The sequence below is a fragment of the Poromitra crassiceps genome, assembly GCF_964638095.1.
Source record: "Poromitra crassiceps genome assembly, chromosome: 8".
Classification (NCBI taxonomy): Eukaryota; Metazoa; Chordata; class Actinopteri; order Beryciformes; family Melamphaidae; genus Poromitra; species Poromitra crassiceps.
This window is the reverse complement of record NC_139629.1, coordinates 23601566-23616154: the sequence shown is the minus strand read 5'-3', so window position 1 is coordinate 23616154 and position 14589 is coordinate 23601566. Positions and strand designations below refer to the sequence as shown.

At 44.0% G+C, this 14589-nt stretch overlaps 3 protein-coding genes across 3 annotated transcripts; all 3 read left to right on the top strand.

Moving 5' to 3' along the window:
* Positions 1-403: 403 nt before the first annotated feature.
* Positions 404-3297, top strand: LOC310780924 (proteinase-activated receptor 1-like). Its single transcript, XM_083641445.1, has 2 exons — positions 404-570; positions 1329-3297. The coding sequence occupies exons 1-2, from the start codon at positions 504-506 to the stop codon at positions 2603-2605; spliced, it is 1344 nt and encodes a 447-aa protein (XP_083497571.1). The 5' UTR covers positions 404-503; the 3' UTR covers positions 2606-3297.
* A 1267-nt stretch (positions 3298-4564) lies between these two features.
* On the top strand, positions 4565-7548 carry LOC310780926 (proteinase-activated receptor 2-like). Its single transcript, XM_083641447.1, has 2 exons — positions 4565-4809; positions 5402-7548. Exons 1-2 carry the CDS (start codon positions 4713-4715, stop codon positions 6478-6480), a joined length of 1176 nt encoding a protein of 391 aa, XP_083497573.1. The 5' UTR covers positions 4565-4712; the 3' UTR covers positions 6481-7548.
* Positions 7549-10379: 2831 nt separating this feature from the next.
* f2rl1.2 (coagulation factor II (thrombin) receptor-like 1, tandem duplicate 2) lies at positions 10380-14211 on the top strand. Its single transcript, XM_083641448.1, has 2 exons — positions 10380-11070; positions 11929-14211. Exons 1-2 carry the CDS (start codon positions 10992-10994, stop codon positions 13017-13019), a joined length of 1170 nt encoding a protein of 389 aa, XP_083497574.1. The 5' UTR covers positions 10380-10991; the 3' UTR covers positions 13020-14211.
* Positions 14212-14589: the final 378 nt, after the last annotated feature.

The following is a 14589-nucleotide window of genomic DNA, read 5'->3' as shown; positions in this document are numbered from 1 at the left end:
AATTTGGTGTCTTGTAATCCCATGTGGGATGGGCCAGAAATGGCATGACACAGAAATAAAAACTACCTACCTACCTACCTACCTACCTATAATAATAAGCCAGCCTACTTGGGGGGGTGGGGGGGGTAGGCTGTGGTAGACTGTTTAGCCTACCACGACGGGCAGTCAACAACAACAACATCACGGCCTCATAAAAACATCGTATCTCCATGTCCACTTTTCTTCTAATAAACGGGTCTTCTTGTAGCCTATCTGGGTCTGATGGAATGACCTCAGCCGATAGGAATTGCTGAGCTCTGCGTCAGAGGCAGCCGGGGAGCAGAGAGGGAGGGGCTGTTCCGCTCCGGGCCGAGCGGACCCTGGCTGGCCAGAGAGAACACATCAGAGTGGACGGGGACGAGAAGGAGCGGCCAGGCTGTGAAGAGAGAAGACAGAAACAAAACACGCCGTCAAACGACATCCAAAGACCAGTTTCAGGACTCAGGAGTTTGCTGTTTGCTGCAATGTTTTCCACAACTTTCCTGCTGCTTCTGCTATCTGCGCATGCTGCCTCGCCTGCAGTACATAACGGTAAGAAGGCTGTTAGGCCGCCTATCAAGTTACTGCTTAATGATTTCTTTTTAATTTGATCATTATTTGAATGTAACAAGTTGTTTCATGCACATAGTTAAAATAGATCGTTTTGTTTCTTTGGGGTTTTCTTGAATCTCAAATAGATTGTCACATATATCTTATCTATAGGGCAGTGGTTCTAAAACTGAGGGGGGGAGTCCTTGAGGGGATTCCAGGAGGTCCCCAGCAGAAAAGGGGGGATAATTTTCACTAATACATACATCCATAAGTAGGCTAACACAATGACAGAATGTATTTTTAAAAAAAAACTTTATTTACAAGTTTTAATATAATACAAAATTGTGCACAAAGATATTGCATCCACAATATTCAGACAATAGTCAAAGAGAAAAGAGAAAAGTACCATTCATACACATACTGTAATAAAACATCTAATACATAATAATACATATGACTTATATAGCGCTTTTCTAGTTACTCAAATACGCTGTACATACAGTATAACATAGACATACACAGATACAGAACAAGCAAAAATCGTATCAGATGGGGGACCCTGGGACAAAATATTATCAAATGGGGGACCGTGGTCTAATTTGTGGCAGTTTAGGGGGCCTTCACATGAAAACTGATCTAGGGCATATTTGAAACTGTGTAGACATTTATCAATGAAAAGAAAAAAATACATAATTAGATGAAAGAAAATGAAAATACAGATTGGTCTGAGTCATTCTGGATTTGATTTCTCTCCCCAGGCACCTCAATCATTGGCCCCAAGACCTTTGCCATATTTGACAAGACAGTCACAGATGAACCTCTACCTCTGGAGGAACTTGGCCTCCTCCTAGATGACCATCTCACCATCATGGACGGCTCCAGAAGTGGTCTGCGCCCGTTCCGATTCGTTAATGGAACAGCCCCAGTTAGGAGGACCAACAGCAGCTGGGGGATCTCAGATGAGGCACGGCTGTTCCTCACTGGCCCTTTGTCCACCATCTTCATCCCCTCCTTCTACACACTCGTGTGCCTCATCAGTGTGCCTCTCAACGCCATCGCCCTGGTCATCTTCACTCGACAGATCAGACCCATGAAGCCGGCGGTGATCTATATGCTTAATCTAGCCTGCGCCGACTTGCTCTTCGCCCTGCTGCTCCCCTTCAAGATCGCCTACCACTTCAGTGGCAACAACTGGACATTTGGCCCGGTGATGTGCCGTGTGGTCACCGCCGCCTTCTACTGCAACATGTACTGCTCCGTCCTCCTCATCACGTGCATCAGCGTGGACCGGCTGCTGGCTGTAGTCTACCCCATCGACTCCCTGGCATGGCGGAGGCCCCGGAGCGCGGCCATAGCCTGTCTAGCCATGTGGATATTGGCCTTGGCCGGCTCCGTGCCCCTAGTGGTCTCCGAGCAGACTGCTCGCCTAGAAGAGCTGGGCATCACCACCTGCCACGATGCCCAGTTACTGGATGGCCTACAGAAGTTCTACAAGATCTACTTTTCCACCATCTGCTGCACCCTCTTCTTCCTGCCTCTGCTCATCACGCTGGTGTGCTACGGCCGGGTGATCTGGACACTCACCAGGGTGCCACACGGGGTCGCGGGACGCTCGCGCAGAAAGGCCAGAGCGGTGGTGATGGCGCTGACGGTGCTGGTGCTGTTTGTGGTCTGTTTCACGCCCACCAACTGTGTACTGTTGGCACACTACCTGCAGTTTGGCCAGGGAGCCAGAGGGGTCCCCGACGGCACCTACGCAGCCTATCTGGTGTTTATGTGTCTGGGGAGTCTCAGCTGCTGCCTGGATCCCCTGGTCTACTACTTTGGATCGTCCCAGTGCCAGAGACAACTGTCCAACGCGCTGGGATGTCGCAAGGCCGTGGACGGCGGGAAGAGAATGAGTTCGTCTTCTGGTTCATCTCGGTCCACGTCTCTTAAATCCAGCCTCAAGAAAAGCAAAACAAGCACTCCAATCGCCAAGATGGACTCCTTCCAAGGGAACCTCAACAGCCAATACAAGAAGCTACTGGTCTGAAGGATCGGCATGTTGAGTGGATCAAAATTACCTATATTGACTGTTACCTGTGACCACATTTTACAGTGCTATGAAACACCTCCTTTAATATGAAGTTCATGACACATAGGCTACTGATAGAGAGAATGTACGTGGCCTTAGGTTATGCGGGATGAAGAATGTATTGATTCATTCTCTACAACACATACATAGCAAAGATATCTCTGAGCACAAAGAAAGCTGTTTAGGCTTTAGTCTATATAACTGTTTTTCTTTCAAGATTATGAAGGCATAATAAATGAACCTATCACCCTATCATGCTGACAGAAACAGCACACTACAATTGTAATTGGAAGTTGGAATGAGAAATCAATCGTGCTTTCATAACAGTAAATATTCACTGTGAAACATGACTTGTGAAGTGAGCACAGCAGACACTACGAGGAAATTATTGAAGAACTTGAGCACAAACTTCCTCTGAAATTTCTTCTGAAACATTTATATGCTTTCATCGTTGCATAGGCTACATGAGCTTCAACTGAATGAAAATGTATTACAATTATGCCTATGGAAGAGACTATACTGTTATTTCTCGTTTGTTGTTTTGTTTACTAAAGAGCATATTTTCATGCACTTGAGCTTAACTGCATGCACTTGTCTAAAGCTATTTTACAACAATACTTATTTTGTACTTTCTTTAAATATATTTTGTAGAAATTGTGTCTCTGACTACTGAGTGTCAATGTACCAAGAAAGTGACAGTGATGAGCAAACAAGAGTCTATGCTGCTGTTAGTTTGTTTCATGCTACCCCCTGCTGGTGGAAAATATAGGTGTCCTGTGCTTTTCACTTTAAACTCTGCAGGGTCTTTCTCCCTCCAGTAGGTAGTGCTACATTACCATTTTACACAAAAACTGTCAGTCAATCTCCTCTCTCTCTCTCTCTCTCTCTCTCTCTCTCTCTCTCTCTCTCTCTCTCTCTCTCTCTCTCTCTCTCTCTCTCTCCTCTCCTCTCTCTCTCTCTGTCTGTCTTTAGAGTTAAAGGTGTGGAGGGAATGTAACTAATAACGGAAATACTTTTTGAATCATTTTAACCAGTTTTTGTAAAAAAAAAACATTTGCAAAAGGTAGCAATTTCATTTTCTAAGATTAAGGGTTATGAGAGAGTCAAGTGTGAGGGAATCACCACTTCCCTTCTTTTTAAAATATTGTATTTGGTTTGTAATGCAATGTTTACTCAACAATTGCTCGTTTCTGGGTTCTAGCAGTTCACATGCAGTCTCTGTCTAATAGGACAGAGTAAACAAAATGTTTGCTTGAAGAGCACATTGAGAGAAGACTAAATATTAGGTTTTGGCCTACACTGGCCTGTCCAGGTGTCAGGTAACAGACTGAAAAGGACGGTTCTGCATTCCACTCAAATCAGTTGCCATAAGATAAAATAAGAAAGGTGGCCATATAGTTCAGTTTGCTCACATCACTTTTTACCATATTTATTTTTATTCAGCAGCAACAGTTGAGCATTCTATTTTCATTCAAACTATGACCGTGATCATAACAGGTGTGTGTGTGTGTGTGTGTGTGTGTGTGTGTGTGTGTGTGTGTGTGTGTGTGTGTGTGGGCCTACGTAATAGCCTACATAATAGCCTACGCAATAGCCCATTGCGTAGGCTATTATGGACCTGACTATTATTTATTTATTTATTTATTTATTTATTTATTTATTTATTTATTTATTTATTTATTTATTTATTTATTTATTTATTTATTTATTTATCGCTCCTGCACCTGCACTCATATGATATCATAACCCTATGACTCAATAGCCTCCATCTAAAAGCGTCCTACAGTTTTATATCGAAAACAACCGGGGGGGGGGGGGGAGTGGATCCTGGAACCCAACCGTCACCTGACTGAGTGACGTCACACACAGGTAACAAAACCAGCTATTTGAGAAGCGAGTGGTATTCCGACAACACGGCGCGTGACAACAGGAACATAACCACACCCGTGGACAGGACACACGATACCTTTTAAAACCCGTGATACCTTTTTAAACTCGTGATACTAGACATTTTTAAACCCGTGGACACTATATTAGAGCTTGTTTTAAACCCGTGTATTTAACAATGACTCCGACGACACGTTTGTTTCTGCTCTTCCTCATTTTGTCTGGCGTGAAGACTCAAGAGTGTCCACCAAACTCTTGCCCGAGCGAGATGGACGGTAAGGTTTAGTTTGGAAGCCTACTCCTGAACAAAGATTAGCCTACTTCTACTTAAAACATGTTCAGATGCATTATTTTGATCTTAATTATTGCTGTTGTGAATCAGCCAGCAATTTGACTATGTGACGGATCATTCCAAAAACTGTATTTGACATGCAACATAACCAGTGGTTCTCAAAGTGGGGTCCGGGGACCCCAAAGGGGTCATTGAGGGGGTTACAGGGGGTCCCCCAGCAAAAAGGGAAATACTTTATTTTCACTATAATTGAATCCGTAAGTAGCCTAACACAATGCCTCAATATAGGATTATGTTTTGTCATGGTTTCATACACTTAGGCTACTGCAATAAAACAATCTTCTCAGATGGGAGACCCTGGTCTAATTTGTGTCATTTTAGGGGTCCTTAACATGAAAAGGTTTGAGATATAGGCTATGCCATGTAGGAAACAATCCAAAGAAAGAGGTCACAGATGAAGGGATAATCTATACTCATGTTTAACTCTCAAATTTAGGCAAAATACAGTATGTTCAGTTCCTCACGGTAAACCTAATGTACTTCTCCTTTTCTTATGAATCTGTCTGACATTGAAGAGACGAACCTCAGAACCTTTGTAGGTACCGGGACAAAAGATGGCGCAGTGATCAACCCCACAGCCCGGAAGGTCTTGCAGAGCGGCCTGACTACAGTCTTCCTCCCAGTCATCTACATCATCGTGTTTGCAGTGGGGCTGCCCACCAACGCCATGGCCATCTGGGTGTTCCTCTTCAGGACCAAGAAGAAACACCCGGCGTCCATCTACATGGCCAACCTGGCTCTGTCTGACCTGCTCTTCGTCATCTGGATCCCCCTGAAGATCGCCTACCACTTCAGCGGCAACAACTGGATCTACGGAGAAGGGCTGTGCAAAGTCATGATCGCTTTTTTCTACGCCAACATGTACTGCTCTATCCTGTTTATCACGTGCATAAGTGTCCAGCGTTACTGGGCCATCGTCCACCCGCTGTCCCAGCAGAGACGGGACAACTGTGTGGCCATCGCCGTCTCCGTGGCAGTCTGGGTGGTGGTCTGGCTCGTCACGACGCCTCTCTACCTGTACGATCAAACGATCAAGGTAATTAACCTCAAAAACCACATCACCTGCCACGATGTCACCCTTGACAGTCAGAAGACGATCCCAGCGGGCTACTTCCTGACCATGGCGATGCTGGGATTTGTAGTCCCCAGCATCGTGTGCATCGTGTCCTATGTGCTCATGCTCAAGTCTCTGCAGAGCTCCATGGGCGCCGCCGACGCCAACATCGCCAAGAAGCGGCGAAAAGCGGTGGTTTTGATCGTCACGGTCCTGGTGATGTTCCTGGTGTGCTTCACCCCCAGCAACATCATGCTGCTGGTGCACTACGGCCTGCTGCTGGGCAAGGCGGTCAAGAACAACGGCTACGGCTTCTACGTCACCACGCTGTGCCTGGCCAGCCTCAACAGCTGCGTGGACCCGTTTGTGTACTACTACATCTCGGAGGAGTTCAGGGAGCACGTGAGGAACACGCTGATCTGCAGGAGCGAGAGGACGGTGGAGAGGATGCGCGTCTCGTTCAGCGCCCTGAAGTACTCCAAGAAGAGCAGCACCTACACGTCCGACTCAGGGAATAACACACAGAGCAGTAGCTGCTAGCGGGGGCTGTTGGCTTTGAGGGTGAAATTGCTTCCGAGTAACCCCCGCTTTTGAAATGATATTATAGGATTTTGAAATGTTTAGCTGTTATCATCATGTGACTTCTTCCATCTCAGAAGTAGCTTGTATCAGGACACAAAGGAGGAGAGTAATCACGCTGGAGATTACCTCCTATTTAGGGCACACCACAAGTAGGCCTAGGGCTGGGTGATATGGACCAAAAATCATATCTCTCTATTTTTAGGCTGAATGGGCGATACACAATATATATCACGGTATTTTCTACATGTGGTCTAAATGTTCAGTTGTAACTTGGTGCTTTCACAAAATATTTTTGTAAATAAATAATCATCACTTAAGTGGATATAATAACTTAAGTGGGTATAAGGCAAATAATAGAACAGCTAGAACAGTCTGGGAAGTTCAGAAAATGCCATCACTTCACTGATTGGTTCCTGGTTTTGCCTTCAAAACCAGGAACACAACACTTATGCTGTATCACGACATTACCATCTCCAAAATCTAAGATATCATCTAGACTCATAGTATTACGATATTGATACAATATTTATATATTGCCCAGCCCTAAATGATAGGATGATGAAATGTTTAATTGTTACTGCACTGTGACTTCTTCAGGAGTAGTTTGTAGGAGGAGAGTAATCCCTTGAATCCTATTTTTTCTATATCTAAGAAAAAACAGCAATATTTATATTAGAGTTTTCCTCACACTTTGCTTGATGCAGTTTGCCGCATGACATTTTTAACAGGTTTTTATTGACTGATATGGTTGCTACAGGTCTTCGAGCCCATCGCCATAGTTTTGTACTTGTTGATGTGCTGACATTCCATACGGCTTTGAGACTGTCCTGAATCTGGTTCAGCAAGTGAAAGCAACACTTTTATTTAAATTATTTCAATCGCCTAAGCATGTTGTAACACCTATCTGATGGCTTTCACTCTTATCTGTATATATCTTGTACATAGTTTTTTTTTTTTTTTTTTTTACATAACTTTACACTGATATGGTAGAATTATGCAAATGTTTTCATTAAAAGTTCAACAATTCATTGCCTTGTTCACTGGATGGTCATTGACATTTTATGCTTTGGGGTTTATTCTTTTATAATGTAAATATTCTATTTAACCTTTGTGTGGTTTGTCTTTAAATACTACACAAACACAATTTGTTAAAATCCCTTTTATCCTCCATGACAGCCAGAATGTCACATTATTTAATTGTTCCCAATGTTAGATCTACAGTAAGTCATCGGGTGTCTGCGTTGGAAAGTTTTTGTGTGCGTCTTATTTTTTGTGCCTTGGACATGATTTCAGACGACATGTCTCTCCATCTCATTCCAAGAATAGCAAATATCTTGAAACGACATTAGCCTACTTCATAGTGCAGCGTCCAAACGTGAAAATCTGCTCAATCCAGAGTAGACGGTGAGGATGGATTGATGAAGAGAGGGAATGCTGTGACTCATCGCTCTCCAACCATGAGCTATATTATGTTTACAGTCTAAACAATGTTTATCACATGACCAGCTTATGTTTATCAGGTGCATTCGAGTACTTGTTTTCTTCATGGTTCTCTTGAATTGAAAGTGAAAGGAAACAAAGAGTTATCTGGAAGTCCAAAAATAGAAGAACAAAAGTGTGCGTTTCCGCTGCGTGTTATGGCTTGGAGCTGTCTCCTCTCACCTTCTTGTACAGCGGGAAGGGGGGGGGGTAGCCACACACATCTAGGTGCACCGCTTAAAATGTGATGAGGAAACGAAAGCAAGACAGTGGTGCAGAAGCTAATTAAGCAGATAACTGCATGCTGTTATTTAGGCTAGCCTTAAAGGAACATTCCGCCCATTTTCAACCAGCTTTGTATCATTAGAACATCAGTAGTATATCAGAAAACTGTAAACTGTTTTGAAGTCTGTCATATAATTTGACAGTTATTGAGTGTTAAAGTGTGGACCAGTGACATCACTGGTCCACACTAACTCAAATGAATAACTCATTAACTCAAATCAACTCTCAATAACTGTCAAACTAAATGAATGATGAATAGTTTGACAGTTATTGAGAGTTGATTTGAGTTAATGAGTTATTCATTTGAGTTAGTGTGGACCAGTGATGTCACTGGTCCACACTTTAACACTCAATAACTGTCAAATTAAATGACAGACTTCAAAACCGTTTACAGTTTTCTGATATACTACTGATGTTCTAATGATACAAAGCTGGTTGAAAATGGGCGGAGTGTTCCTTTAAAGGAATAGTTCAGATTTTTTTTTGATGTGGGGCTGTATGAGGTAGGCCCACAGGCTATTAGCTGGCTCCCTTATGACTTGAGCACCTAATGTTTCAGCTAAAACAGGGTGTAAATGATGTCTATTTGTTTTTTGTTTTGTTTTTTACATTTTTGCTTGTGACCCTTCACACTCAGTCAGCTCTACATTGTACTTGCCTGATGCGGCCGTTCTGCATTTCTCCAAACTGGGACCACGCCGGCTGCATTCTACTCTATTAGTAGTCGGCTACACTGACTGTCGGCAAGTACCTCACAACCCCACATCAAAAGAGCTGAACTATCCCTTTAATGGGGAGATACTTGGATAACTTAACCAGCTAGCAGTTAAGCAATGTATGCTGAAAGCAGGGCACAAAAGCACCAGCCAAATGATGGGAAAATATACTGTAGATATGCAAAGAGCTGGTAGATTTTGCTTCATTCACCACCAGCAAACAACAACAATGACAATGGTAATCTATTGAGTGGCTGGTCAAAGTTGGAACATTAACTATCCATTTGGCCGGTGGACAAAAAAGTTAATTTTGCACCCTGTTTGAAAGCTATGAAAAGGCTAATGAAAGCTGTCATAGGTCAGGAGAACATTTAAAAGTTGAACTTCAGGAATTCAATTCAAAAGTTTTTATTCTGTTTTTTTATTGATCTTTATATTTATATTTTGAAAATTAGGCTACAAGGATTTTGATGTTCTTAATATTTATATTTTGACAATTCTACTAGTGCCTAGTTCCTCATTGCGCGGCTCGCGAGACGCTGGCGGCTCTCGAAGCTTTAGTTGGCGGCTCTAAGAAATTGGGGGGGGGGGGACTTTTTTTTTTAGATTTTTTTTCCCCCTGCTCTCCCCAAAATTTCAATAAACCTTTATTGCATATTATTACAATACAACAATACTGGTGTTGACAGTAATAGAAGGTGCCAAATCATGTGTGTGTGTGTGTGTGTGTGTGTGTGTGTGTGTGTAAAACAATAAAACACAAAAAATTGCAGGCAGATGTGCTTGGTTGGAGTGGCTTTTGGTGTTTTGCGGTAAAAGTGGCTCTCCTATTGACTTTGTCCTGCCAGTGCGGCTCTCATCGAAGAAATAGTGAGGATCACTGTACTAGTGTGAACATTTGGAATTAAAAGAATGTTTAGATTTTATACATTTTGTTGTTGTTGGTGTCAGATTATTTCTAACATAATGGTGAATGGTTGGAGGGGGCCCCCTGGGAATATTTTTGCATAGGGCCCTGCCAACTCTAGAATTGCCACTGAGCCTGCTCTAGTAGGCTATTCTACTTCACCACACGGCCATCTTGGTAGGAAAATAACAGATTGTAATCAATTAAGGGGCGATTACAATCAAATAACACAAACAGCCAATGAGCTGTGTGCCCTTGATAGGAAAATGCTTGTGACATCACTGGAATACTATGAATAGGAATATTACAGCAATCTGATCCATGACAGACGGGGAGGCGGGGCCAGGTATGACGTGAACAGGTAGTCTCGGGGCCAGGGTGTGTCGTTCTTGGTTGTTCTCAAACATTTAATCTGCTGCACCGGCAGTCAGACCTCCAGGCTACAGTCACACCGCACCGCAGAGATCTTCTGGATTACCTCCACCACAGACAACATGAGGCTCGTTTGAGATGAGCAAATTCTGCGCAGATTCGACCAGCGCCTTGCTTGCCCCATTGCATGATGGTTAGAAAGTTGTCCGACTTGCTCCGTCCTGCCCGACTGCGTGAGTCACGTGACTCTCGCGAGAGCGAGGCGGGCACAGATTTGGAGCGAGGCGCCGCAGTTGCTCCCCACCAACTGCGCCCGACTGCGGATGACAGAGGATGACGAGAAACGCATCAAGCTGAGCGCCCATTGGTTCAACACAGGTGCATCACAAACCCACAGTGAAGTGTAGAAACTTCAATTTTATATCTATTCCAAGCTGTCACTCCATATTTTACATAAATACCACCTGGAATGCCTACATTAAAATAAAAATAAGGAATCTGAAGGGCTGTGTTATTTGAGCAGTGAGTGTGGGTGGCGCTAATGCATGTTTTAATTTGTTTACAAACCGCTGTTAAACCAAACTGTAGAAGAAGAAAAGCAGCAGGAAGTGTGCCGTCGGGGGTGTTCGACTTGTTGACGCCTCGCCTGACTGTGCTCGCCTGCTCTCGTCTGCTTTCCAGGCGAGGCGGCAGTCATCTCAAACGAGCCTATGGTTTCAACACGATCCGCGGGATCGCTCCTCAGCCTCCTGTTAATACTCAGTTGGATTAATGCCATCGAAGCCAAAGGTAGGTCGGTGCCTTTGATCGCTATGTTTCGGAAGTAAGCTATATTATATAATCATCACATAGTTACAACTGTTTACGTTACTCTCACACCACGGATTCATGATGGCCTATGTTTGATGCATGTTATGGGGAATAAAGCGGGTGTTTTGGTTGAACTTTTTCAATGAACCGCGTTTAGTCAACTTCACACGACAAACAAGAGATCAAGGGTCCGATAACGTGGCTAGTTAGCAGTAGGCGAGTGGTTCTCAACGTGGGGTCCGGGGGCCCACCAGGACTCATTCAGAGAGTTCCAGGGGGTCCCCAACAAGTTGATGAGTTCTTAAATGCTCCATTGTTTCATTTAAGAAGTTAATGGCTACAATTAGAGAATGTATAAGAATGACTATTTGATCATAATAGTTTCACTGTCATATCTACCTAGGCTGCAGCACAGATATTCATGGAATTCTGGACAAAATCATAATCTCAGATTTGGATCCAATAATATCTGTCAAATGGGGGGGCGGTCTGTGGCTCTAAATTGGACTAGGGGTCCTCCTTGATATGAAAAAATAAACTAACTAAACTAAACTTGACCACAATTCCTTCAGAAGTTGTAGCTGTCATGCATAGTGGATTGCTCTATTGCCGACAAAAATGTGTTATTGTAAATCGCTTTGGATTAAAGCGTCTGCCAAATGACGTAATGTAATGAAAAGGGGTGAGAATCACTGTAGTAGGCTAATTGAGACATTTAACCCATTACTCCTTACTTTGAACTCTAGACTACACTGAACAAAATGTTTAGCTGGCTCCATGCTATTTGATTAGCCTAGCTAGAGAATGGCTGCAATAAGTTGTTGTTGTTTCTCTAAGGGAAAGGACGGTCGTGGAGCGGGGTCGTGGACCCGCAGGATTCAGGCCAAGTCATTGTGGAACCAGTGGTGTCCGACGCACTGAAGAGCAGCCTGACTACAGTCTTCCTCCCAGTCATCTACATAATCGTGTTTGCTGTGGGGCTGCCCACCAACGCCATGGCCATCTGGGTGTTCCTCTTCAGGACCAAGAAGCAGCACCCGGCGTCCATCTACATGGCCAACCTGGCTCTGTCTGACCTGCTCTTCATCATCTGGATCCCCCTGAAGATCGCCTACCACTTCAACGGCAACAACTGGATCTACGGAGAAGGGCTGTGCAAAGTCCTAGTGGGCTTCTTCTACGGCAACATGTACTGCTCCGTCCTCTTCATCGCCTGCCTTAGTGTGCAGAGGTACTGGGTGGTGGCTCACCCTCTCTCCCAGATGCGTAGGAACAACAAAGTAGCCATTGCCGTCTCCGTGTCCATCTGGGCGTTCATCTGGCTCACCACCACACCTCTCTACCTCTACGACCAGACTGTCCGGATCAAACAGCCCAACATTACCACCTGCCATGACGTCATTGCCATCCGTCGCATCGACGACCCGTTCCCAGATGTCCAGCTCCCCTACTACTACTTCATCTTCATGGCTATGATCGTGTTCCTCGTCCCTTGCATCGTGATCACTGTGGCCTACATCCTGTTACTGCGAGCCCTGGGGAACAGCATGGCGGACAGCACGGCGGCGAAGAACCGGCAGAAAGCGGTGGTGCTGATCTGTATCGTGCTGGTGACGTTCCTGGTGTGTTTTGTCCCCAGTAACATCATGCTGGTGGTGCATTACTCTCTGCTCAAGGACGGGGTGGTCGACAACGGCTATGGCTTCTACATCACCACGCTGTGCCTGGCCAGCCTCAACAGCTGCCTGGACCCCTTCATCTACTACTATGTGTCGGAGGACTTCAGGGACCACGTGAAGAACACCCTGCTGTGCCGGAGCAGCAGGACTGTGGAGAGGATGAGGGTCTCGTTCAGTTCCATGAAGTACTCCAAGAAGGGCAAGTCCTACATGTCGGAGTCGGAGCGCACGCAGAGCAGCACCTGCTAGTCAAAGTGAGGAGAGCAAGGACTCTGAGGGAGGATGTCAAGGACTCTGAGTGAGGATATCAAGGACTAGGGCTGGGATTAAAAAAAATATATTTTTCCGATACGAATCGATATTCAATGGAAGGAACCCAATAGGATCCCAATAACATAAGTAAACATCTTTAAACATTAATATTTTTAATAATGCACCAGGTTAGAGGGTTCCTTTTGCAATTTACAGTATTCTTTCTTTGAGAATCTCTTCCATATCCAAGCAAAATTGGTATTGTAACTGAAATATTGCAATATTTCAGTTACAATACAATTACAGTTACAATCGTATTGAATGGGGAAATCGGTGGGGATACCCAGGCCTATCAAGGACCCTGTGCACTGAACATTGCATCGTACACGCCTGCCTTAACACTGGGACAGAATCAATAGGTCTCTAATGCTGGACATACAGTGACAATCAGGCCACACTGAACGCTGTCCGCAAAGCATCAGATAACCACCAAAGATCATCATCCCCAGCTGGAAGTTACAAAAAGTGTGGTCGTAGAGCGTTTTTACAAGGCTGAGTTTGTTGTGACTGAAGCATGATGATGGCAGAATGATTTGTGAAATGCTCTTTTATCATGAGCTGCCGTGTAGAGTTGAATTGTGAAACATGAACATAGATTGTTAGATTTTTATATCAAGAAAGACATTGTTTGTGTTGGCAAAGACTCTAAAAGACAGAAACAATTACCACTACAGTATATTGCCATGTTTGGGCTTCGAAGGGCTGGAGCCAGGCTAATGTTTGGTATTTGTTCTTGGTAAATGTTTGCTTTCCCAAGAACTTGACGAACGAGTGCACTGAAATGAGGACTATTAAAAGCGATTGAGACTTCGATAGTGAAATGGCCAAATTAACTCGACGTGCTCAGTGGAAATAAGTTACTCTGTGTTCTGTAGGAATACCAAGTGCTGTGACCTTGACCAACACTCACAATTTATTAATGTGGCTTTAGTCAAACCAGACGCAGAAGGCCTAGATTCTATTCATTCCAGTTTGTCTTTCATATTTTCTTGTGTAGCATTATGCATAACATATTAATGTGTTTTAACCTGTGTCATTGGGTTGACTTTCATTTGAAATCAACCCAATGTTTGAATGTGATGAGAAAAAGACGTTTCTCAGTCGTTGCATGCTTTCTATAAATAAATGATAGCAACGGGTTGTAGTTTCTGTGAAACTCTGTCATTCATTCTTGCGTAACGTCAAACAGCAGATGCCTGCTGGAGTGAGTCACTCATCTCATTCCCGTCACTCTGCTGGAGGGATCTCATTTCCATCACACTGCTGGGGAATGATGTAGAGACAAGGTTCATTGTCTGCGACCGTTGTCTTTGCCTTGAGCGAATGCCGGTTGTTAGGAATTCTTGGAATGTGTGGTGGTGGTGGTTTTTGAGTGTCAGAAAAACAATTTATTACTACTACATACTATGTATTTAATGTTCTCTTGTCATCTTACCACAAGTGAAACTTAAGGGATTTTGATGTATTCTTGAGACTAGAGGAACCCCCGGACACGCTTGACGTCCTA